General features: G+C 42.5%; 1 protein-coding gene across 19 annotated transcripts in view; it reads left to right on the forward strand.

Moving 5' to 3' along the window:
• The window catches only part of TCF4 (transcription factor 4), a 344,984-nt gene extending 322,786 nt beyond the window's left edge, over nt 1–22,198 (forward strand). For 13 of the 19 annotated variants that reach the window (XM_079994854.1, XM_079994843.1, XM_079994853.1 and 10 more), the window contains 5 exons: nt 5,180–5,315; nt 8,601–8,763; nt 13,155–13,384; nt 14,447–14,594; nt 16,315–21,156. In XM_079994854.1, coding sequence (XP_079850980.1) covers nt 5,180–5,315; nt 8,601–8,763; nt 13,155–13,384; nt 14,447–14,583 — 666 coding nt within the window. In that variant the 3' untranslated portion in view covers nt 14,584–14,594; nt 16,315–21,156. Of the gene's footprint in view, nt 1–5,179; nt 5,316–8,600; nt 8,764–13,154; nt 13,385–14,446; nt 14,600–16,314; nt 21,157–21,208 lie in introns of those variants that run through there. The other 6 variants (XM_079994852.1, XM_079994851.1, XM_079994848.1 and 3 more) reach the window with 3 other exon arrangements.
• The last annotated feature ends 1,185 nt before the right edge of the window (nt 22,199–23,383 follow it).

Here is a 23,383-nt window from a genome sequence, read left to right on the forward strand (position 1 = left end):
CATTGGTAGGTTACTGAAACTGAACCTATTTATAATGCAGGGTTTTGCTCCAAAGATCAGGCCAGCGAACACAAAGAATATACAAAACAGTGGTTCTATGAACCTTACTGGGAAGACTTCAGTGTCATCCTATGAATGTGCACTTAAAATTAAGAAACACAGCCAACTGGTACTGTCGAGAAAATCAGTGACGTTTTTAGCAAGCACTTGAACAACATTACTGTTGACCCTTGCATTAATTCAGAAGGGAACTGATTCCATAGTTTTGATTCTAGCTTGGACATTGCAAATAAGTCAGAAGGATGACTTAGGATACTTCTGGTCCCTGCAAGGACATGTTTACCTGAGAATGAAGGTAGAAGAAAGAGGAAGAACCATAGAATAATAATCAAAGAAGTGCTCGTTCATAGAGCAGACGCTTGACACGCAGGAAGTCCCTGCATCATCATCAGCAAAATGTTATTGGGTAGGAAGGCCTGGAAAGCTGCTGCCAGTCTGAGTAGCTAATTCTAGTCTGGATGGACCACTGGTCTGATGTTGCATAAAGCAGCTTGCTATAGTTGCACATAGACGAAGAAGGGTTACGAACCCAGAGTGGGATTGAATGAATCCTTTTACACCAGCTGGCCTTGCCATAATTCTGTTGCCATCACTGGAATTTCACCAGGAATAAATTGGGCTCTTAACGTCTGGAAGCCCTCAAGGTCTGCTACAAGCAGCTTGACAATGCCCAGGCCGACCTTCTGGACCGCACTCAAATTGCATAGAAACGGAGCAATCAGTGCTTCACAGAATATTCACATTTGTGCTTTGAACCAGTAGCTGAATAAGGTCTTCCTCTCTCATTCTGTGGCTTCTTGGCTACATATTCTCACCACGTGATTCAGGGGAGGGAAATGCCACTTGAAAATGTCTCAGTGAGTCTCCTATCTTTCTCCATTGTTGTACTAAATAATACTTTCCCCTTTCTACCTCATTTGTTCATAATAAGTACAGGACAAATGATTGAGGTTGCATGTGTGTGTATATGCTGAGGATGAGGAATGTTTGATTTTTTAAAAAATTAGCTTTTCAGTCTCTCTTTTCTATCCTGTGCCACACAGAGAGAAATTTGATTTTTGCTCCTGTTCAAAGCATTGTTTGGGGTGGCACTGCATTCCAGCTGCAATAGACAGTAATCAACAGACAGCTTGCTCAATCTGAATATTCAGAAGCCACTGCCCCTGTGCTCTCACACTCTCTCTCTCTCTCACACACACACACACACACATTTGTCCTTTTGAACATTATTTGGCTAAGGGTTCTATAGTCTTAGGATTCAGTAGAAGTCAGACATACCAAATTCTGGTCAGAGCAAATGCTTACCTGTGCTCAGTATTCATCCATGGTCTTGGACATCAGTGGAGCATGGATTTGTCCCAATACTTCATCTCTTAAAATGTGCTTATTCATTTTAGCCTAACGTTATACAGCTGTTTATTCATACAAACTTGCCAGCTCTCCATGCTGCTTCTTGCCACAATCAATTTGGTAGCTCTTACAGTGCAACTGGTCTCCCTTTCACATTTACTCAGAAGCTACAGTCCATTTGTCTGTGTGTTTTTAAAAAAAATATGGAAAAAACCCTGAACTTTTCTTTGGTGGAAATCCAGTGTAAATTGTTCTTGCATATGACAGCTAGAAATCATAGCATCATAGAACTGTAGAGTTCTATGATGTCCAGAAGTGACATTCTCAGTTGTTTATTCCCAAATTTTGGACATGGGTTAGCAGGGATTTTTTAATTTGGTGGAGATCTTTCAAAATATATTAATCTCTTTACAGTGGCCAGGAAAGATCTGCTCCATTTTCATGGTAATATGTGTGCCTTCTCTCTCTCTCTCTCTCTCTCTCTCTCTCTCTCTCTCTCTCTCTCTCTCATTACATGATAGACCCAGATGAAATCATTATAACTCTTACATTAACTCCACCCAAGAATGAAAACAGATTATTGCCTTCAGTGCCTGAACTGCATTTGTCCATGGAAAAAACAGTAGTTGGCTACATTCTCATACAATCCCAAGGCAATAGGACTCGGTTAAATCTTTGAGATTTGTTAAAAATCCTTCACTTTGCCGTTTATTTCAAAGCCTCTTTAAAACCCTAGTCAGCAATCAATATTTCTGAAGGGCCAGTCTAAGGAATTAAGAGAGTTGTTATTCCTTCAGCCCCCATTCCCTAAAGAGGTGTGCAAGCAAGTTCTGTTGTGTCAGAGACATTTCCTCTAGGTTGGCAACTAAGGGGCCAGGCAACACTCTCTAAGGGCAGGATTTGGCCAGCAGCTTCTGCTTCTTCATTGCCATCTTGTAACAAGTGTAGAATCTTTGGACTCCATTCTAGGCTCTACAGTGCCTTCTTGCTCCCCAGTTGGGGATTATTGCATATAACTCCTGTTTGTGGAAGTCCTCCAGATAAGAGGGCCATTACCTTGAAATTAATAATTTTAAAATGCAATCAATGGAGAATTGTCATTTATAGTCATTGTGGATTAGCAAAGTTATGCCTAGTATACCATGCTTTTTCTTTTTCTTCTTCTTGGCTTTGGCAGAATTCTTTTTAATCTGTCTTTCAGTCTTCCTGGTAACAATTAGGCTATATTGTCTCGTAGGCCTGATTAGAAACATTCCTTGTTCTTAATCTCTGCAAATTCTGATCAGTGAATGATACCATTAGAGACTCAAAATGCCATATTGTGTGGACCCACAGGGTTCCGATACAGTAAGATGAAACCATTCCTGACTGAAAAGGAATGTCTGGAATAAAAGCAATTGCATTTCAAGGTGTAAACCATTCTAAGTATCATAATAAATTTAAGACTATCTCCTCACTTAATTTCAACATTTCATAGCTTCGTTTTCTGCTGTTACCACCTTTTGAGATTCCTGATCTTGCAAGGTGATCTGTTCAGTCATTCTCCAGCCTCACACGCTTATCATTACTTGAGGGGTGAACCATATGACCTTACCCACTCCCTCATGTCCCTTTCGCCATCTCTGCGGTGCCCCACATGTTGGGGGCTGGACATCTGCAACAGAGATTAACCTCCTCACTTGGTTTAGTACCCTCATCAGGCCAGGAGCCTACTCATGTAGAAAAGTTTCCCCATTGCAGATGTGGAGCCCCAAACACGTGGAGGGGGGCTGCCGGAGTGGGGATGTATGGAAGGGGAGGGGACAGTGGACTCACCCCTGCTCTCCCCGTCTCACAGTGGTAATTGCATGGAGGAAGAACAGCTTCACAGGAATATGTAATCTTCATTATCTCATCTTCATGGTGCTATGGGCATTCCTTCAAAGGATTCCGTGGCCCTGTTCCTCTGGCCCATGGCCTTCCCACAGTGGTGCATCCAGTGGCCACCATGTCCCCAGGAACTGCAGATTTCAAATGTATCAGGTGGACAAGCAGCAGTTGCATTCCTGCTACCCTCGGAGGGATTTTTTTTTTAAAAAAAAACCTTTTGTCTTCTTTCTCTACGTGCTACTCCCGGACTATTCCCCCAATCCCTTAGATATACTTAAGGTTACCGGTTTTGCTTTCTCTGCTCTGCCTCCATAGTCAGAGGCAGTAATGCTTTCTGAATACTAGTTGCTGGAGGGGAGAAGAGCGTTCTTGTGCTTAGGTCATGGCTTCCTCAAACTCGGCACTCCAGATGTTTTTGGCCTTCAACTCCCATGATCCCTAGCTAGCAGGACCAGTGGTCAGGGATGATGGGAATTGTAGTCTCAAAACATCTGGAGTGCCAAGTTTGAGGAAGCCTGGCTTAGGTCCTACTTGCGGGCGTTGCATGTGAGTGGTCGGCCACAGTGTGACTAATGGGCAATTGGCCTGATCCAGCAGGCTCTTATGTTATTTCCACCTATGTTCCTTTCCCCTTCCTCCCTCTTCCCCCTGGAATGTCCCTCCACCTCACATCTGACGTTAAGCAACTCCTTAGCAGGCGTCTCTTCACCCTAGCTTTTCTCTTTTCCCTTCATTCCCTTTCCTCCCTAATAGGTCCATTAGGGAGATCCTTGTCTTGTTCTCTTATATTTGTACAGGACCTTAATAGTTTCAGGTACATCGCTGTAGACAGTAAGAGCAGCAGCAGAAGTGGTGCACAAATAAGACTTCTAGTCAATCTGATTAGGCAACCATTTCATATGTTTCCTTGCACACTTAGAATAGCAAGGCTGTGTTGTGTCCTTGTGTATCTTTTTCTTTAAACTCAAAACAGATTTAACCCACAGGTGCACTGAACAACAGTGTGGCGTGCAGAAATTTTGTCTCCCTTATTCTGGCCCCATCCATTAATGCCAGTAGTGCCATTATGCTGACACCATCATGCCTACAATGATGGCATTACTGGTGTGGTTAATAAAACCTTTATTGATATATTATCCAGAGTCATTGCGTTGGCAAAGAAAGCTGCCCCTTTTGGAGCTGAAATTCTGTGGTTAATGACATAACAGTGAAGATTAATTGAGAGTGGGGCCTGGGCTTCTAGTTTTTGGAAAGCCAGGTGTTTTATACATGCATAGATAGATATATGTGTTTGCTCCAAACTGGTGGGGGTGGGGGGAAATGTCAGAAAACTTCAGTGGCTCCCACTGTCAGAGGCTTAGCTGGCATTACGAAAGTGGGGTGGGGGGAGGAAAGGGAGGGGGGAATGGCAGGCCCAAGAATCTTATCCCCCTAAAACGAAAGTCTGATGCCAAATTGAAATTCCTGCAGGATTTCTGATAGCAATGAGGGAATTGAGAAGCCCACAATTAAGCATATGGGCATTAAGATAATTGTCAGATCTGTTGGCGGACATGATAGAAGACAGATGGGTACGAATCAGTGCTCTCCGCTGCAGCACCCTGGGAGAGGCAATTTGACGTTTTACCTGCCTGAGCTCCTCTGCCGTATTTGTCACTAAATGTGCTGCACAGCATCTTACTGAGCGTTAAGTGTTTTTGCATATACATACAGAGTATGTACCTATAGCAGTACCCAGGCGCCCTCTAGTGAAACGCTATGGGGAACCTTGGCATTATTCTTAAATGCCCACGTCTCTTTCCAGCCTCTCCCCGTACAGTCTCTAGGAGTTGCTGCTTCTCTCCTTTGTTTCACCCAAACAGGTTCCTATTAACGCCTCCCTGCCGCTCTTCTGTTACAGGTCGGGGCTCATCGTGAGGATGCTGTTGGCCTCCGCGGCAGCCATCCACTCGTGCCAAATCAGGTCCCAGTCCCACAGCTGCCAGTACAGTCTGCTACATCTCCCGACTTAAACCAGCCTCAAGATCCATACAGAGGTGAGTAAGGGAGTGCCGGACTCTGAGTGATGCATTTTTGTCCCATAACTGAATCCTGCGCCGTTGTGTTAGCAGACCTGTGTGCAGTCCTGCAGTGTGGTTTTCCACAGTATCTGTAGACCTTAATGTTGCACTGTCATTGCCACTGGACGAACAATGTCCTTTAAAGTTGATGCAACAATTTGTTGGACTTCGTCATTAGTTCAAACATACAAGTCCAACGATAGCAACATAATACTCGCTAGATGCAACAGCTAACCAGATTATTGCATGGATAGGAGATGTTTGTTCATTTGTTTCGGTGTAATTGTACCAGGGCTGAAGTTGCTTTTCTTTTCTATTAATAGTTGTATTTGGCTGTCAAATTTTAAAATCTGGTTTTCTTTGCTTTGCGTAGAATAAAGGTAGGCAGTGTGCTAGCCTTCAAATACTATGGACGAGAATTCCCTGAATCATGGGAATTGTAGTCCACAACATCTGGCAGGCAACACCACGTTGGCTATCCCTGGCCTAGGGGCTTCTGCATGAGGCAAATATAATAAACAAACAGTTTGGGTTTGTTTGCAGACAGGATATGTAGTTACAGGAACACTCTAATGAGGAGGCCTGTTTACTGGAGAGAATTGGTAGTTCTGTGATGCAGAGAACCCTAAAGTATTACCACATCTGCAAGCTTTCAAATAAATTGTCTTCATGGTCCAGGTGCTTACTGTGCTTTGGGAGTGGGGGGTGGGATCCTGTGACATTGATAAATACCTATGCAGCAGCATTATGGAAGTTGACTGGAGCCAAGGCTATATCCAGACAATCAACGAGAAAAATTGTAGCTCTGTTGTTGAGCACATAGCTTTGCATGAGAAAAGTACCAGGTCCATCTCTGGATAGGGCTGGAAAAGGCCTTTGTCTGAAACTCTAGAGAGCTGTAGCAGACAGAGTGAGCTAGAAGGACCTTGGTATAAGGCAGATTCCTACTAAATGCTGCTCTGCTTTCCTTCTGACCACATCAGCAAGGCCAAGAGCAGGGTCTTGTCCTCTGGGCAACCAAGAACTTCCATACACACTGCCCAGGCTTGCTCCCCAAGATGTCACTTCGGTGCTGCTACCTCAGCAGGTTGACTTCACCCCCAGGGGCACACTCCATTGTCTATTGAGACAGACATCTGCCAACAACAACAATTATTAGAGGGAACACAATGAACCATTACTGCTCGTTATGTACACATAGATTTCTTCCGCCTCAGTTTGGTTGGCTTTGCATGTTTCTGAAGCGCAAGCCTACAGTGAATTTAGGATTAATAAAATAAAAATGAGTGTATACATCATGAGTAACAATGTTTCCATAATACTGTCATGTCTCGGGGGTGAGTGGACTGTAATATGTATCCAGTCTCCAGTGGAGCCTCCTCCTTCCTGTTTATGCAAAACAGCAAATGTTCATATAACTGATTTGAAGCCCAGGGGTCAGAAAACCGTATAAATTTATATAATGTTTTAAGGAGAATCCATTATACCTGAACATTATAACAGCATATGTTTATCCTCGGAATCATCAGATGTTGTATTTGGATGAGACCTTAGTGAGCTCAGTATAGGTTTGTAGCAGACGTAAGGGTCAGTGATTGGTGGGCAGGCAAAGCCCTTATGTCGTGCTCAGCTTCATCGCTGGTAAACTGAAAGTGATTACGTCCCATGTTTGGGCTCCTATTCACCCTAAGCAGGCCAAATAGAAACAGTCTCCTTTCTGGTCCACTCTTGTTATCCCTTTTGCTGAGCTAATTCACCCAGTGGTGGGGACTGCCATGGAGAGTTGCATCACCCCACAGCTAACCACAAGGCCTCATTCTACCACACCATACGCTTGGGCAGGGGAGAAGATGGAGAAAGAGAAACTTTATTTACAGAGGCAAACCTAGGGTGTGGTTTTTTTTCAAGGAAATGTGAGACCCTGAGGTCCCCCACCCCCCGCAAATTATTGATTGAAACCAGTTGAACATCAGGCTCCGCTATCTTACAAGTTTAAACTGAGCATTATTCATAGCCGCTGGTATAAAAGAATTTCACAATGCAGATACTCAGGGGTACAAGCATTGCTCATTGTTGAATGTACCTCTTTAAATTAGAAAGGGGAAGCCAGATCATCAACCAGGGGACTGGAATATTATCCCAGTGGGGATTGCAAAAAAATACTCTAGTATATCTGAATACACACATTAAAGAAAACAGGATGGGAACATGAATGGGGAACTGAATTTGGAAGACTAAGGAGAAAAATCAGAACATGGGGGGGGGCATTACTCAAGCTAGGTGGCACCTAAATTTGAGGGGGGAATCAGGAGCAGTACAGAGATGAATCATCAAGTCAGGATGATAAAATATGAGGAGCAGTCAGTTTTAAGGGGCTCCGCAAAAAATTAAAAGATTTGTTAGACACCCATTTGGGGTCCATAGCCAATGAAATGACGAAGGGCAGCATCATGACTTATACAGACACAAATAAGATGGCATTGGCAGAATTTACGGTACATGAATAGGAGATTGGGACAAAAACAGAGTCTCTGTTTCTGAGTGGGATACCATCAATCCAGAAGATATTCAATGAAACTCTTAATCTCAGAGTTGTGGGTTTGATCTCCACATTGGGCAAAAGTTTCCTGCATTGCGGGGGATTGGACTTGGTGACTTGCCTAGTGAGCACCTTGTGTATTAAGGAATAGTCTTTCTTATCAACAATTCCGCCCCCCCTGTTAATCTATTCCCCTGTGTTATCTGGTCTTGTCAATAGCTGGCCTTTCTCCAACCCCCAGCCTCCCCCCCACAAACTTACTTCCGTGCAGTAGAGAAGGACTGCTTGCAGCCAAATAAATTAAGAATACCCCTTCAGAGAAATTAGATAGTCCTAAATTTATTCTCCTTCAGAAAATGCTGTTGAAAGATCTTCTTGTTGTCTCGTCGCCTAGTATCTTTGCTTGCCCTTGATTGTAAATATGTGTGCGCTTGATCACAATTATGGTTTCTAAAGCGGTTAAATCTGGTGATCCGTAGGCATTGAAATTGTTAACGCTTCCCAAGCAGATCAGAATAGACCAGAGCCACGAAATCAGAGCTGGGGAACCAGTTTTAACCACTATTTCCTTAAAACCCCCCTTTGTGAAAAGAAATTCTGCAGTTAAGGAAAGACAGTACAGCAGTAGCTGCACTTCTGAGGAACGTGCATACAAATTCCTTAATACCTTTGCTTAAGTTATATTACCAGGAAATGTGTATCTGCTTGTTTGTCCCACCTAGGCATTCCAACTGGCCTTCAAGGACAAAGCGTATCTTCAGGGAGCTCCGAAATCAAATCTGATGACGAGGGAGACGAAAACCTTCAGGACGCAAAATCTTCTGAAGACAAGAAGTTAGACGACGACAAGAAGGATATCAAATCAATTACTAGGTCAAGATCTAGGTAACAGTATATAATAGTGTCGCTTCATTTAATTCCTTTATTGGATTTTGATGAAGTGAACGGGACAAGGAGAAACTCTGGAGTTTCTTCTTGTCAGACAAAAGGTAATAGGAAGCCGATGGCCCTTTTTGGTAGTACTTGGAGTATCTGTTCGGATGCGTGTACACTGGAAGGGCCGGAAGTTTCGTCTAGGCCATGGAATTGGACAAAAGAAACAAAATTTACATTTAGAGAGAGAGGGGTATGTGTGTGTGCTATTGTAAGTAATCAAATTCAGAGATAACTTGCTTGAAAACGAATATGTCTTAAAACAGATGCCATTTGTATAACATTTTATACCCAGCGGAATACTTGTTTTCCTTCTGCCTTTTTATGTGCGTAACTATGAACGGATATAAATATCAGTGTAGTAGCTTCATTGGGATAAACAAAGCTAAGCCTGTTTGTACCATCTGAGACCCTTTGTTGAGCTTTTTGCATAGCGTTGAGTGGTTTCATCACATCCTGATCCCGAGAATGGCCTGGTCCTCACACAAACCAGCATTTCTCGCTCACAAAGCATCAGTGGCCCTTAACTTGCATGATTTTGCGTGGATCGCCACCGGCCCTCAATCTGTTCTTCATGTTCCGCACAAGAAATTGTTGCAGAGCGTTAATGAAAACCTGTCCCCCGGTTTTATCATCAAGACTTTTTCACTGACATAATCGAGAGGCAGGTGAGCAAGCTAGTCGGCCCTTGTCTTCTGCCCTTGCAAATGTGGGAGAATATGGAGTTCGGAGTCAAAAATAAATAGAATGTTGAAACTTAGGGTTTTAAAAACGAAACAAAAACTTAGGCTCAGTGTAAAGGAGAGTTACAACTGATAGGAAATCCAGACTGCTGGCAGACGAGAAAGAATGAGATCAAGGTAGAGAAGTCATCAGTCATTGGCACTGGACAGGAAGTATGATACGATATTTCATAAAAATAAAGGCTGGAAGCAAAGAGTGTATGGATTAGATGCATACCCACATTTAGCCAGCAGACTCTATGCTGTTTCAGCATTTCCCATGATTTCTCTGCCCCTTCCATTCCTTCAGTGGGCCAGTGACTGGAAGAATTGCCTGGCCAGTCAGAGCCAATGATACAGGTGTGATGTAACTTGCTTGCTAGTGAAATAGCCTTGACAGGCTCCCTTCAGCCTGGGTACTGCCTTCAGCAACATGAACACCTGAGTCATCATCATATCAAGATGACAACCCATAAGGAAAACTCAACTGGCTTTGGCATGGTGTGCTTATGTGCAAGGAATGACGTAGCTCACATTCAACCAGAGACACGAGAAGGATTTAAGACTATTCTGCTTAGGGTTGTGGAGAACATATACAACCAGGAGAACTAGCTAATCTCCTACAGAAGCAACTTTTTTGATTTATTAAATTTTTCACTCCCTTCATCCAAAGATCTCAGGGCAGTTCACAAGATAAAAACACAGGATAAGAAGCACAAAATAAATGCAGTAGTTAAAACTCCTCTCAGACAAACAAATTTAAAGGGCCATAGAATACCAACCAGCTCAAGGCCTGGTTGAAAAGGAACGTTTTCTCCTGTCACCTAAAGATGTATAATGAAGGCGCCAGATGAACCTCCCTGGGGAGGGAATTCCACAGATGCTGCAAAAAAGGCCCATTCTTGTGTTGCCACCCTCCAGACATCTCATGGGGGAGACACAAAGAAGGGTCTTAGATGATGACTGCAGAGTCCAGGTCAATAGGCAACCTAAGGCCCTTGCTCCATAGCCAACCTGCCAAGGCCCCTCACACACTCGACCCATGCCCACCATGGGGTGCGTGTGGTTCAGTGCTTATGTAGCAGAACAAGTCTCCACACAGGTCAGTTGCTCCAGGGGTGAGGATCATAAACAGCATCGTGGAAGAAAATGCCCCCCTTCCGTGGCTTTTGAAAATCACCTAATTTTTTCACCCTCATAGACCACCCTTAAAACTATTTTAATAATCCTAATGGAGAAATCTACAGCTGCACTCTCTTAATAAAGCAACATAATTGCAGTATGCTCATGCTGCATAGATTGTGCAGAGCAGAAAATTCACCCCCATACATGAAACAGTCTCCCCTGTGAGTGTCATTTCTGATTGCCACCAGAATGACAAATGTGGCAGAGGAAGAAGCGGAGAACCATTCAGTTATCACCACCACCATTTCGACAACTGCTGCTGCTGCTGCTGCAATTTACCGTATTTTTCGCTCTATAACACGCATCTGACCATAACACGCACGTAGTTTTTAGAGGAGGAAAACAAGAAAAAAATATTCTGAACGAAACAGTGGGTGCATGATTTTTATGGTTCATGCTGTGGCCACAGACATGTGATCAGATGGTGAGTTTGGGGTAGCCCAGTGCAAAAATCCTGAGGATCCATGTGGATCCGTGCTTTGTAACCACATTTTAAGTGGGGAGGGAAGGAAAAGCACTCAAGGGACAAGGAGCACGCGTGGAGAAGGAGCTTTTCGGCGAGCTGAGCGGGGAGGAGGGAGGGAAAGAGCACTGTTGCTTTAAAGGTATACTTAAGGTACTTGCCCTGTGCCTGGGTTTTTTTTCCATTTAACAGTTTGCAGCCTTTTCCTTCCGCTCCTTGTTTTGAGGCAGAATAGATTTGAGCAAGTGAGGAGGACTTGGATTGCAGGGGATTCACCATTAGCTGTGTAAAAGCGCTCCTCCTTGTAGCCTGAGTGATAAGCAGCCACCAGCAGCAATAGAATGGAGCACAAAAAAGTGGTAGGGGCACTAGGACCCAGACAATGCTCGAATCTATCCTGCCTGAAAACAAGCTGCTCGCTCCCAGCGGATCAGCTGAGACGCGGGGATTTGCGAAGTTTTCCCCTCTCCCTCATCCCCAGCCTTTTTTAAAAAAACTTCCTGGTTTTCACTGCGTGGCTCAGAGCTCGAGGTTGGTTTTATTTTGCTGCTGGTTGCTTAAATTTTATCTTTCCTGCCGTCCCTCTGCAGCCTCATTGCTCTGTTTAGAGAGCGCACGGACCTTTGCTAGCGTCTGTCCCTCCTCCCGTGTAAGCGGCTGCTGCCCGCTTTGCTGCCATGGCTCTCCTTCCCTCCCTCCTCCCCGGCTCCAGGTCGCTTTAAAGCAAGCAAAGCGAGAGCCTCCTAGAGTGTGTAAGCGGCTCCCGCTTTGCTTGACTGACGGCAGCCATGGCTCCGATCCGTGCATTCGCTCCTTAACACGCACAGGCATTTTCCCTTACTTTCTAGGAGCAAAAAAGTGTGTGTTTTGGAGCGAAAACTACGGTATATTCCTCAGTATAGATTATAGAATGAAACTCCATAATGCAGCCGTCCTAGCCAAGTACAGAGTTAACTCGGCATCTGTCTTCCTCAGAGTGGCACCTTATTTAAATCACAAAGCATTTCTTTGAGGGATGTCAAGACAGGTTCCTGACTTTTTTCATTATAGGCAACACAGGTCAGCTGCAGACTAGATCAACTTTTCAGCAATAACCCATAATAAACCTACACAGAAAATAAGCCTTAAAGGACCAAAATGTGTTGAGCACAGAAAGCCCAGCCAAAAGCATAAACTATAACAAAGGACAAAGGGTTATCTTAATTTTGGTTTAACGCAGCATAATCTACATATTGTTTTCTTGAATGTAGCTGATGCCACAATGCAGGGTTTTGTTTTTTAAATGCAGATGTATATTATCTTTTTGCCCTCACTAAGCATGGGAATTTGTCCTGGACAAGCCACTTTGGCCAATATTCAGCTACTGTGTTTTGTCAGTGAAAGGATTTCTGCTTCCACGATGGACTTCCCTCCCCTGCTGTGGGGGAATCCCTTGAAAAGGTTTGGGGGATTTTGCACAAGCACAAATCCTTGCACTGATGGAACATTCACTCAGTGCTGCTTTGGGTGCAACCCACAGAAATTAATTTCATTGCAGTGGGGCTTTTGGCTTGTGCAAGAGAAACTCTCAGTGAATTGCATGCAATCCAAGAAACTTGATTCTCAGATCTTAAAAAGAGGTATTTGTATGTGTGGACTCTGGAGTTTAAACAAGTGTGATATATTTATTTAGCTTTATTTAAAAGTATTTTTAATCCTCTTAATGTTTCCAAAATCTCTATGCTGTGCAGAGTCTAAAAACCAAATCAGTGTACTATTAAAGCATTAACCTTTCATGTCGCTTTTAGCCTTCTGCATTACCATCACAGGTGAAGTTACAATTTTACAGGCTAAACAGTGTGCCCCAAAACTGCTGCATTCCTGCATCCCCTCCTAGCAAAGATCATTCTGTGACTTGAGCATAGTGTGAACTCTTGTAGAACACCTGCATTTTCTACACCATTAGAAAATACTGTGTTCTGTTTGCCTCCCAGCAATAACGATGATGAAGATCTTACACCGGAGCAAAAGGCGGAGCGTGAGAAGGAGAGGAGAATGGCCAACAACGCCCGTGAGCGCCTCCGCGTCCGAGACATCAATGAGGCTTTCAAGGAGCTGGGCCGGATGGTGCAGCTTCACCTGAAGAGCGACAAGCCCCAGACCAAACTTCTGATCTTGCATCAAGCTGTAGCTGTGATCCTCAGCTTAGAGCAGCAAGTCAGAGGTCAGTTAGATGCCTGGCCAACTTGTCCCTGTTTTAATTGTCGAAGTTTTAATTGAAACCACTGCTCAAAGGCAGCTTTATCCCTCTGTTTTAGCAGCAGTTTCAATGCAATCCGCTTCATGCTATAATAATAATAGTAATTTTCTTATTTAAATGCTGCCCATCTGACTGGGTTGCTCCAGCCACTCTGGGTGGCTCCCAACAGAATATTTTAAACACAGTAAAACATCAAAAACTTCTAAAAGTCAGATACTTCTTTATTTCCTTGACAACTAATGGGGAGTGCATTCCACAGGGCGGGCGCCACCACCAAGAAAGCCCTCTGCCTGGTTCCCTGTAACCTCACTTCTTGCAGTGAGGGAACCACCAGAAGGCCCTTGGAACTGGACTTCAGTGTCCGGGCAGAACAATGGGGGTGGAGATGCTTCTTCAGGTATCCTGGGCCGAGGCCATTTAGGGCTTTAAAGGTCAGCACCAACACTTTGAATTGTGCTTGGAAATGTACTGAGAGCTTTTGGAACAAGGCGTATTATTATCAGCTGATGGGCAATCGGAGTGCTCCTTGCTCCATCATAAGAAAAATCCAGACCTCACTTTAAGCTCCTGGTTTTTCCTTTGTAGACACGCAGTTACTTTTCCCATACCTGACATCACACTTGATGTCAGATGTGGGGCAGACAGGTGTGGTTTGTGAGGAATGGCTTTGTGGGCTAAATTTGGGCCCTTTCTTGGGGTGCACTTGAACTGTGGGGCTGGAGGTGCCACACCTGTGTCCTCAGGGATCTGGTACTGAAGGTGCAGGTAATTCTGTGTCCTAGATGCTTACATGCTCAGATTATCAAGGATTTCGGACAGAGCAGGGAAAGGCAGGCTTTAAATACAAAATAGCCACAGATGCAAAATTCAGAGCTATAGAAATGTGTGCCCTTTGTTATTCTAATGGAGATTCATGAGACACCGAGAATGAAAAGGAGGGGAAGGTGTTGCTGTGGGATTGTGAAGTAAGCTGGTACCATGTTCAAATGCTAACATGCTTAATGCCCGTTTGCTTTGGTTCTGCAGAAAGGAATCTGAATCCTAAAGCAGCATGTCTGAAAAGAAGGGAAGAAGAGAAAGTATCTTCGGACCCCCCTCCCCTTTCTTTGGCAGGACCCCACCCTGGGATGGGAGACACATCTAATCATATGGGACAGATGTAAAAAACAAAAAAGGCAAGTTTGTTTATTGCAGCATACCCTCAACTAGCTCAGTACCAGGATAGCTGAAAGGCTTACCTTCTTCCAGACAGGTGACTACAATCTGCTGGGGAGCCCCTGCTGGCCATCCAACAACGTACATCTGCCTGTAGTGCAAAGAAGGGCCTTATCGGTAGTAGCTCCTGCCCTGTAGAATGACCTCCTGGTTGAGATCAGGCAGGCGATAGCCTTGGACAGCTTCCATCGGAAGTCAGAAACACATCCAAGCATAGGCATCCATGTTCCCAAACATTCACTTGGTTCCTGCTATTGGCCCCGTAATATATATATATTTTCCCCACTTTGATTTTATTGATTAAAATGTTTCCATACAGCACACTTGGTTTTATTACTTGAACCACTTTTTTAGTTCTTCACACACATTAATCTCTCTGCAACTCGGTAGGTATTTACAGTGGTGCCTCGCAAGACGAAAAGAATCCGTTCCGCGAGTCTCTTCGTCTAGCGGTTTTTTCGTCTTGCGAAGCAAGCCCATTGACGGCTTAGCGGATTAGCGCTATTAGCGGCTTTTAGCGGCTTAGCAGATAAGCGGCTTAGCAGCTTAGAAAAGGGGGGGGGAGGGAAAAAAAGTCGGAAAAACTCGCAAGACATTTTCGTCTTGCGAAGCAAGCCCATAGGGAAATTCGTCTTGCGAAGCACCTCCAAAACGGAAAACCCTTTCGTCTAGCGGGTTTTTCGTCTTGCGAGGCATTCGTCTTGCGGGGCACCACTGTAATGCCACCTGAGCTGTGCCATTGCACTGTTCCCCTAGAATAAAAACGCAAGATGCGTATTTGGAGATTTTGACAGGTGGCAGCTTCTAGCAATATGCCACGGGCAAATAGAGTAGCATGAATAACTTCCTTTGGTGCTGGTATCTTACCTGACAGAGTTAAAGGGGCTTTCCTCCTTATGCGTTGCCATTTCTAGGTAAGCTCACCCAGCTCAGGACTGTTGGTTAGTCTTTAATCTACTCATGGCCTGCCATGGGCCTCACATTACTGTGGCCTGGTGGCAGCAAACTCCACCACACACCTTCTGCAGCTTTATGTGGGTGAGCCAGGCAAACCCAAACTGGAGGCTCTGTTTTTGCCCCCTACCCCCTCCAGCCTTGCCTCCTTGAAGGGCAGGTCTGAGGAAGTCTCCCTTCTTCTTAAAAGATGGCACCAGGTGGTCAATTTTTGTTTATCGCCTCTTAAACCAGCACTGCACCTGTCAACTTGTCCTGTGCATCTTCGGCATGTGGGTTAGGTAGAGAAGCAGTCACATGACCAGCTTAAGCCAGCAGGGTAAAGAAAATTCTACCCAAGGCCATCAACCAGTCAACCCCAGCCTTATGCTGGATGTACAGGCAGGTGCCAAGCTAAAGGGTGAAAGCAGAGGTAGCAGGAAAGGAGGTGGTCTTTGAGCTGTGCTACTCTGCCTCCGCAGCTGGCCTCCTTTCCTTGCCTCAGAGTTACTGGGATGGGGGCAGATTTTTCTTGGATCTTAGAGAGCAAGGCCACCATCATTCGAGTGCGCCATTTTTCCATATCTCCAAAATGGGAATAAAAAATTCTACATCCCAATAATATGGTAAGGTTTATTGAGAAATGGCTTGTAAAGCATGTTAATATGCACTTTAAAAAATGTATATTGTATGGAAAATTAAGAATAAGAGCAAGAATTGACCTAAATATTTTTCACTTCTTTTGCAGGTCCAAGTTGCCACATTTTCTTTACGTAAACCAGAGACCACTTCCTTAACAGCTGTATTATCTTAAACCCACATAAACACTTAACCCCCTTTTTTGTAATATAATAAGACAAGTCTGAGTAGTTACGAATCACAGACGCAAGAGATTTCAGCATTCCCGATTTCGAAACAAACACAAAAAGAAAAGTGCAACTTGAGGGACGTCTTTTTTCAACATATCATTCAGAATGTTTCAAGCAGTATGTTAGGAGCTGTAAATGCACAGCCAAGAGACTGAATTGGCAATCTTCTCCACACTGTGGGACAATGCATTTGTGCCTAAACTTCTTTTGGAAAAAAAAAATATAATTAATTTGTAAGTCTGAAAAAAAATATTTAATTTAAAAATTGTAAACTTGCAATAATGAAAAGTGTACTTCTGAAGAAAAAAAAATGAACGTTTTCATTGGTGTACTAGTCAGCTAGTGTTTATACTTACTGGATATTAAAAAGGGAAGCTTTTGCTACCCACATATTTACAAAACCAGCAAACGACCTAATGAAAACTGAAGTGATGACATTAGCCATTCCTTAGGGTAGGAGGAACAGATGGATCTTATAGACCTATGACACACACACACACATATATAAATATATATATATAAATATATATTAAAATTAGTGAATATGGTAAGCTTTTGTTCATTTGTTTCAAACTTTTTTGCTCCTGTAAAAAAAAAAAAAAGTACTGATTAACTTTTTTAAAAAAAGATTTTACTGTAAATAATGATTTTTGATTTTTGAATTTTTTTGGTCTTATTTCTCTCCCACTCCCCCATTTTGGGTCCCCCCTTTTGTTGTAGCCTGTAGCGCCAACTCTGTTGCTGGAGGGGGCAGTTCAGGACGAAACGCTAGCCCTGATGTTACTTATCATTCGTAAAATAAGTAGAGAGTTGTTCCTTCAGTCTTTTGGGGAGAATACAGGACTTGGCAAGTCGCATCACATGCGGCTGAACTGCAAGGCAGCATTTGCGGAGGCTTGGTCCAAACAGTTGTGGGCTGATTTTGTTTTCGTTTTTTGTCCGAATTGTAGATGTTGCTCTCTCTCTCTCTCTTTTTCTCTCTCTCTCATTAGACACTATTTCTGGAATTTTCAGAGGTACAAGGTTAGAATGCCACAATGTTACCACTGTGCCTTCCAATGTTTATATCATCGAAAACATAACATAAATCAAAGGTGGCTGTGATTTTAACGAACCAGTAGAAGTGTTAACCTAATGTGTGTAGCCTGAATACAATTTTGCAGCGAGGCGTTTCAGAATACATGGTCAGATTTGGGCGGGGGGGGGGAGGGGATTACAAAGGGGGGGTGTTGCTAGTTGTATGAAAGATTTTTGTGGGGTTTTTTTAAGGGGAAAAACACACACCATTTTTTTTTAAGAAAAAGAAGTGGATTAATGAAAGGTAGACCATTAGCTGCCTCCTCCTTCATTTATGAAAATAATGCCAATATCCACTTGTAATGCAGCATTTAGAACAAGCCTTACCCGTTCTAAAGCAACAAGTTGCACTTTGTTGAGGAGGGGGAAGTAGAGCAGTATTTCTCTGGCCAGTATGAACCAAGTTTTACTTAACATATAAATATATATATATAATTGTAGCATAGATCAAACCTATGGCACAGCAACTGATCCAACAACTAGCTTTGGGCACAGCAGAGACTAGTATCCATAGCGAATCTTCAAAAGATTGACTTTGGTATACGGTATAGAACAATTAACGAATAGTGCTCCCAAATTGTCTTCGTCAGCATCCTTTTGTCTCCTGTTCCAGCTTCCATTTATTTTTATTTTTTAAATAGCCACACAAACTTGGCATGTATTTTTGAAATGAAATCTCCCTGTTCAAGTAGATTTTCCACCTATCAGCACTGAGTAAACGCCATAAGTCCATTGAAAACGGTCTAGACGTTCCATCTGTTCTCCTGTTTTGCCAGTTACATAGTAATGGGGGGAAAATACATTTGTAAATTTTATGCAACAAAATGGCAAACGTATCATTATTTTGAAATTGTGTATGTAAAAGTTATATTTTTACATGTAGACTCTTGTTATTATGTGTTTTAATACATTGTATCAGTTTTTTGTGTTTTTTTAAAAAAACTGTGTGGTTGAAACAAAATCTCATGGAGTAGTGAGATACGAGAATCTGAATTTTATGTTTCTGAAAAACATAAAGAACAAATATGATAGTTTACCATGTGAACCACCTTCTACATATCCATAAACATTTTGATTAGCTGTGTGTGTGCGTGTGCGTGTGTTGAAAATTGTAAATATGTTCAGTAGCAGTAAAAGTTTAAATGCTTTTATTTGTCAGTAAGTTTCTCAAATGTGGAGGTGGATTGAAACTATCTTAACAGAGCAAAGACCATATTAGTTTAGCTCAGAACGTTTCAGTACAAATGCCATACTTTTAATAGCATTTATGCAGGTGAATGGGTAATCCTAATTCTTCTAAGTACTAGTATTCTGGACAGACTGAAGGATTCCTTTAAAGGATATTAAAATTGCTTGGCATTAAAAGTTTTTTTTATATGAAAACGAACAGTTTGAGGGGGGATTTTTGTTATAAACCATCTCCATGGACAGTTTTTCCATTTTCTTACTTAAGGACCACTGAGTGTTGCCCACCTAAATTAAAAGATAACTGCAGTCTGAAATGAGGCTCTCGAGGGGCAGGATGGGAGAATGAATATAAAACCCTTTTCTCCATTTAATTATGCCTTCCAAACACAATACCAGTAAATAACCATGATAATAATGATAATAATAATAATAATAATAATATCACCTAGCAGTTATGTCACACCTTAAACATGCAGGGTCAAGATCACTTTATTCTGTCAAAATCACAACCCAAGTGATAGGAGGATGTTTTTTTTATTTTGGAAAAAAATCACCTTTCTTTCAATGTGCACTTATGCACAGAGCATGCTTCTAAACTGTTGATGATCTACATAGAACCAGGAAAAAGGTTAGTGATGTATCAAATGGTAATCTTATCCGTATGGCTTTTGAGATGGTTTCCTGTTCCATAATGGAATTTAAACTTGAAAATTATTCAGCCACACTGTCCTTTGTCTCACACACCCAACCTCCCCCCATTTGGGTTTTCTTCTTTTTTTGCTGCGTGCATGCATTAATTTAGGGTCTGGCCATAAGAGACAAGACACCACAAACCTCTGAGGTCTTCCCCTGCTCCTGTCTTTTTAAACAGGTGTCCTCAGAGGAAGCTGTCACTTGATAGTCGACCTGGTGGTGGCTTGGCTTTTAAGCATTCAAGGAGGGCTATGTGTTGTAACCAACAGTACTCAAAAACCCATCAGATATTTTAGTGGGTGATCCACCTCCACATTCAAGTAATTTATGAATATGCTGGTTAGGGAAATCTGTTCATCTAGAACTTCTTTTTCCTTTCTCCTTTTCACATTTGTCTTTCGTGTAGCTGCAAGGAACACTAATGTGTATGCAGACAACTTGTCAGTTCAACCAGTGATGCAACTTGTACCGATGCAGTCTTCCGATTTGTTTCGTTTGTTAATTTCCTTTGGCGGGTGGGTGGGAGGTTGGGGGGGGGCGTGGGTGGAACGGGGTGGAATTTGCAAATTTCATCTTTCTATTCTGATAGGCACGCTTCAATCTGTGCCGGGGGGAGGGGGGAGGGGGAGAGTGAACAATACAGTACATTGCCAGGAATGAAGAGAATTCATCAGGGGAGAAGAAAAAGCACAAAGAAATCAACTTGACCCAGTGACTCACTTGAAGTGGGGTAGGGCGGAGGGATCTTAAAGATGGAATAAGATGAATTCCAGCACAATGGGGCACCAAGACCTTTTCAGCTTGTTTTGTTTTGTTTTGTTTCTCTTTCTTAATTTTTTTCTTCCAAAACAACATATTCTTTCTCTTGGGACTTGAAATTGACTCACCTTTGTGCAGTGCTGGTTTGAGCATACTCATTTCAAGTATTATAGACTTATGTAATGGTGAAAATATATGACCTGTGGCCTTTTTCATTCTTGTTACTTGTGATGCAACTAAGTGAAGATAAGAGAAAAAAAAAGCAGAGATTTACCATGTATCAGTGCCTGGCTTTTTGTTACAAAGCTTCGTTTGTCTAGTGACCTTTTTGCTATAAAATAGAACTGTAGTACACCCTAGTAGGATAAAAGAAAAACCCTAAATTTAAAAAATAAAAAATATATTTGGCTTATTTTTCACAGGAGCAATCCTTTTATACCATGAATATTGCAAGGGGCGGGGGAGGGGAATCGTCAGATTCTGAATATTTCTTCTTTATAGATTTTCTGAATCATTCTGAGTAAAAGTTTGTTACTTTATTTTACTATTTAAAAGATGTTATTTTACCATGTGTTACTAAGATGAAATTGTATGGTAGTTTCTTTTTCTTTTTCTTTTTTAGTTGTAGGTCGCGGGGGGGGGGGAGGAATTTTTTTTGCGACCGAACCTGTAGTAGCTGCAACAGTTCAAAAAGGAAAAGGGGGGGGAGGTGAAAATTACAAAAGGGACAAAAAAAAGGAAGGAAAAAAAAGTTAATACAGTTACACTTTGTTTTCAACGTGTGGCTGAGTGCCTCAATTTCCCCTCCATGTTTTTGGTGTACTTTCTGATTTGTAGAAGTGTCCAAACAGGTTGTGTGCTGGAGTTCCTTCGAGAAGAGAGAGAAAAAAAAAGCAAACAAACACAGCTTGCCGTAGGCCATTACCTGTTTCCCATCTGTAGTTATCCGATGCCGTCATGTACATGACCGTTCTGTAGCAATAAATGTGCCATTTTTATAAACTGCTTCTGACACTTTCGTTTCATTTCATTTTGCATTGTCCCATTTCTGTAGGTGTCACAGGAAGTGCTGCTTTTGGCTGACCTGGTTAGGTGGCGTTTTCGTCCCAGACACAACCCTCAAAATGCAAATGGGGTTTAAAGGTGCCCTTGGTGTGTTCGGAACTGCCACATTCCAGATGATGTGTAAAAACTGAAGCTCTGGCCATCTGAGTTTCTTCTCAGAACACAAAAGAGTTCTTCTAGAGGCCTCCATGCTCTTCATGTGCTGACTTGGGTAGCTGATAAAAGAATCTGCTTTCTGGACATAACTCTAGCAGAAGCACATGTACTTCACGTCTTGGCCTAAACCTTTCTGTAATACGGCTATGCATTGTAATATAGTTGTTTTAAAAAGGGGTGGGGTTGGGGAGAGGACTGGCTCACGGTTGGCTTGAATCCCAATTGGTGGAGAAAGTTGTTTGTAAGTTTTAACTCCTTTGTAAAGTTCTTTCATATCTTTTGGAATGGAAGGTGCTATATAAAATGTAAAATCGCTTTCATGATCATCGGTATATAGCTACTCTGTAAATATAGCACCTGTATTTCACTTGGGGAAAAAACTGTTATGTACATAATGAGAGGATATAATGCACCTTTGGACAATGGGGAAAATGTCAAGAAGGTGCTGACATGTATGCAAAAAAAATAAAATAAACTGAACTATGTGATGAACTAGCCCTCGGGAGGGGGGAAGGTACCATCTGTCCAATTAAAAGCTAAGGACTAGAAGAAAAATCAATGGGCATAGTGCTTCTGTTGATCCAGATCTTCATGTAGCTTTCATATATTGATGAGATTATTTCCATGTCTCCAGGCAGAAGCATTTCTTCCCTCCGACTGCAGTCTGAGCTGTACTAAAAAGCCAAAAGGGATGGTCACCTTTATTTTTACCTTCCCCCCCAATGAAACGTGTGTTGAAGTTGTAAATTATAAATGCTAATGTTGTATTTAACATCTTGTTAATGGGTGGGAAAGAAAGTAATAAATTCTGGTTGGCCCTGTTGCATTTTATCAGTCCAGAAGGTTTTCTCAATCTCTTAGTATCACAAAAAAGGACCGTTAAAACAAAATTCAGAAGCCCATGTTACATACGGTACACTATTAAGAGATGTGTTTGTCAGACGGATCCTTCTTGGGGAAAGTGGAAATCTGGTCCTATGCAAATAATATTAAGTTGCTGCCAACACTGATGCCTATGTTCCACCTCCACTGTCTGAGATTGTCATGCTTCTGAATGCCAGTTGCTGCAAACCTGAAGAAGGGAGAGTGCTGTTGCATTCTGGTCCTGCTTCTAGACTTCCCACAGAGATCTGGTTGGACATTGTGAGAACAGGATGCTGGGCCAGATTGGCCACTGGTCTCTTTATGTTCTTATGAAAGTCACCCTCTGAATATGGGGACATTGTGGCTTCAATTCATCTCATGGGGCTCTTTCAGACAGAAGGTTTAGTATAGAATTGCCACAGTTTGTTTACTCACTTTTTACAGATGGTCCGCATGATGATAGCATTAGGAAATCAAATGACTCCTTTGTTTTTTCTTTTGCTCTTCCACCTTTTCTGAGAGTAGAGAAAGTCCAGCTTTTCTAAGAAAGATGGAAGAGGTGCAGAATCTCTTAGTTATTCAAACAGATTTATAAACCACTTATTCAAAGAGCTAAGTGGTGCACATAATATTGTAGATAAAACAGGCGAAATCCACAAAACCATTAAGAAACAAACATGCACAAAATTATCCGCAAAACATTGCAATCAGTAAAAATCAGAATATAGGTTTTCTGATAGGGTAGGCTTGCTGAAAAAAGTTCCCAGTAGGCATCTGGAGCAAGATATTGAGGGCATCTGGCTAATGTAGGGAATTCTGAAGAACAGGTCTAGATGATCCTGTTGCTACTCTTCCATCTTCTATAAGAGGTGGGGCTTAAGCATGGGCAGTAACAGTTTGGCAGTTAAGCCCCATTTCACCTTGATAAGACCCCCTGAGGAAAGGGGCAAAGCAATACCAAGTGAGGGCATCAGTGGCTCAGTCCTTAAGCAGCAGAGGTAAACGACAGATTAGGGTGGTTGGATGAAATTGGTTGTCCACTGATGGTTCCTCCCCTGGTTTCATTAAGGAGTACAGTGGTGCCCCGCAAGACGAACGCTTCGCAAGACGGAAAACCCGCTAGATGAAAGGGTTTTCCGTTTTG

The sequence above is a fragment of the Podarcis cretensis genome, assembly GCF_951804945.1.
Source record: "Podarcis cretensis genome assembly, chromosome: 11".
NCBI classification, from domain to species: domain Eukaryota; kingdom Metazoa; phylum Chordata; class Lepidosauria; order Squamata; family Lacertidae; genus Podarcis; species Podarcis cretensis.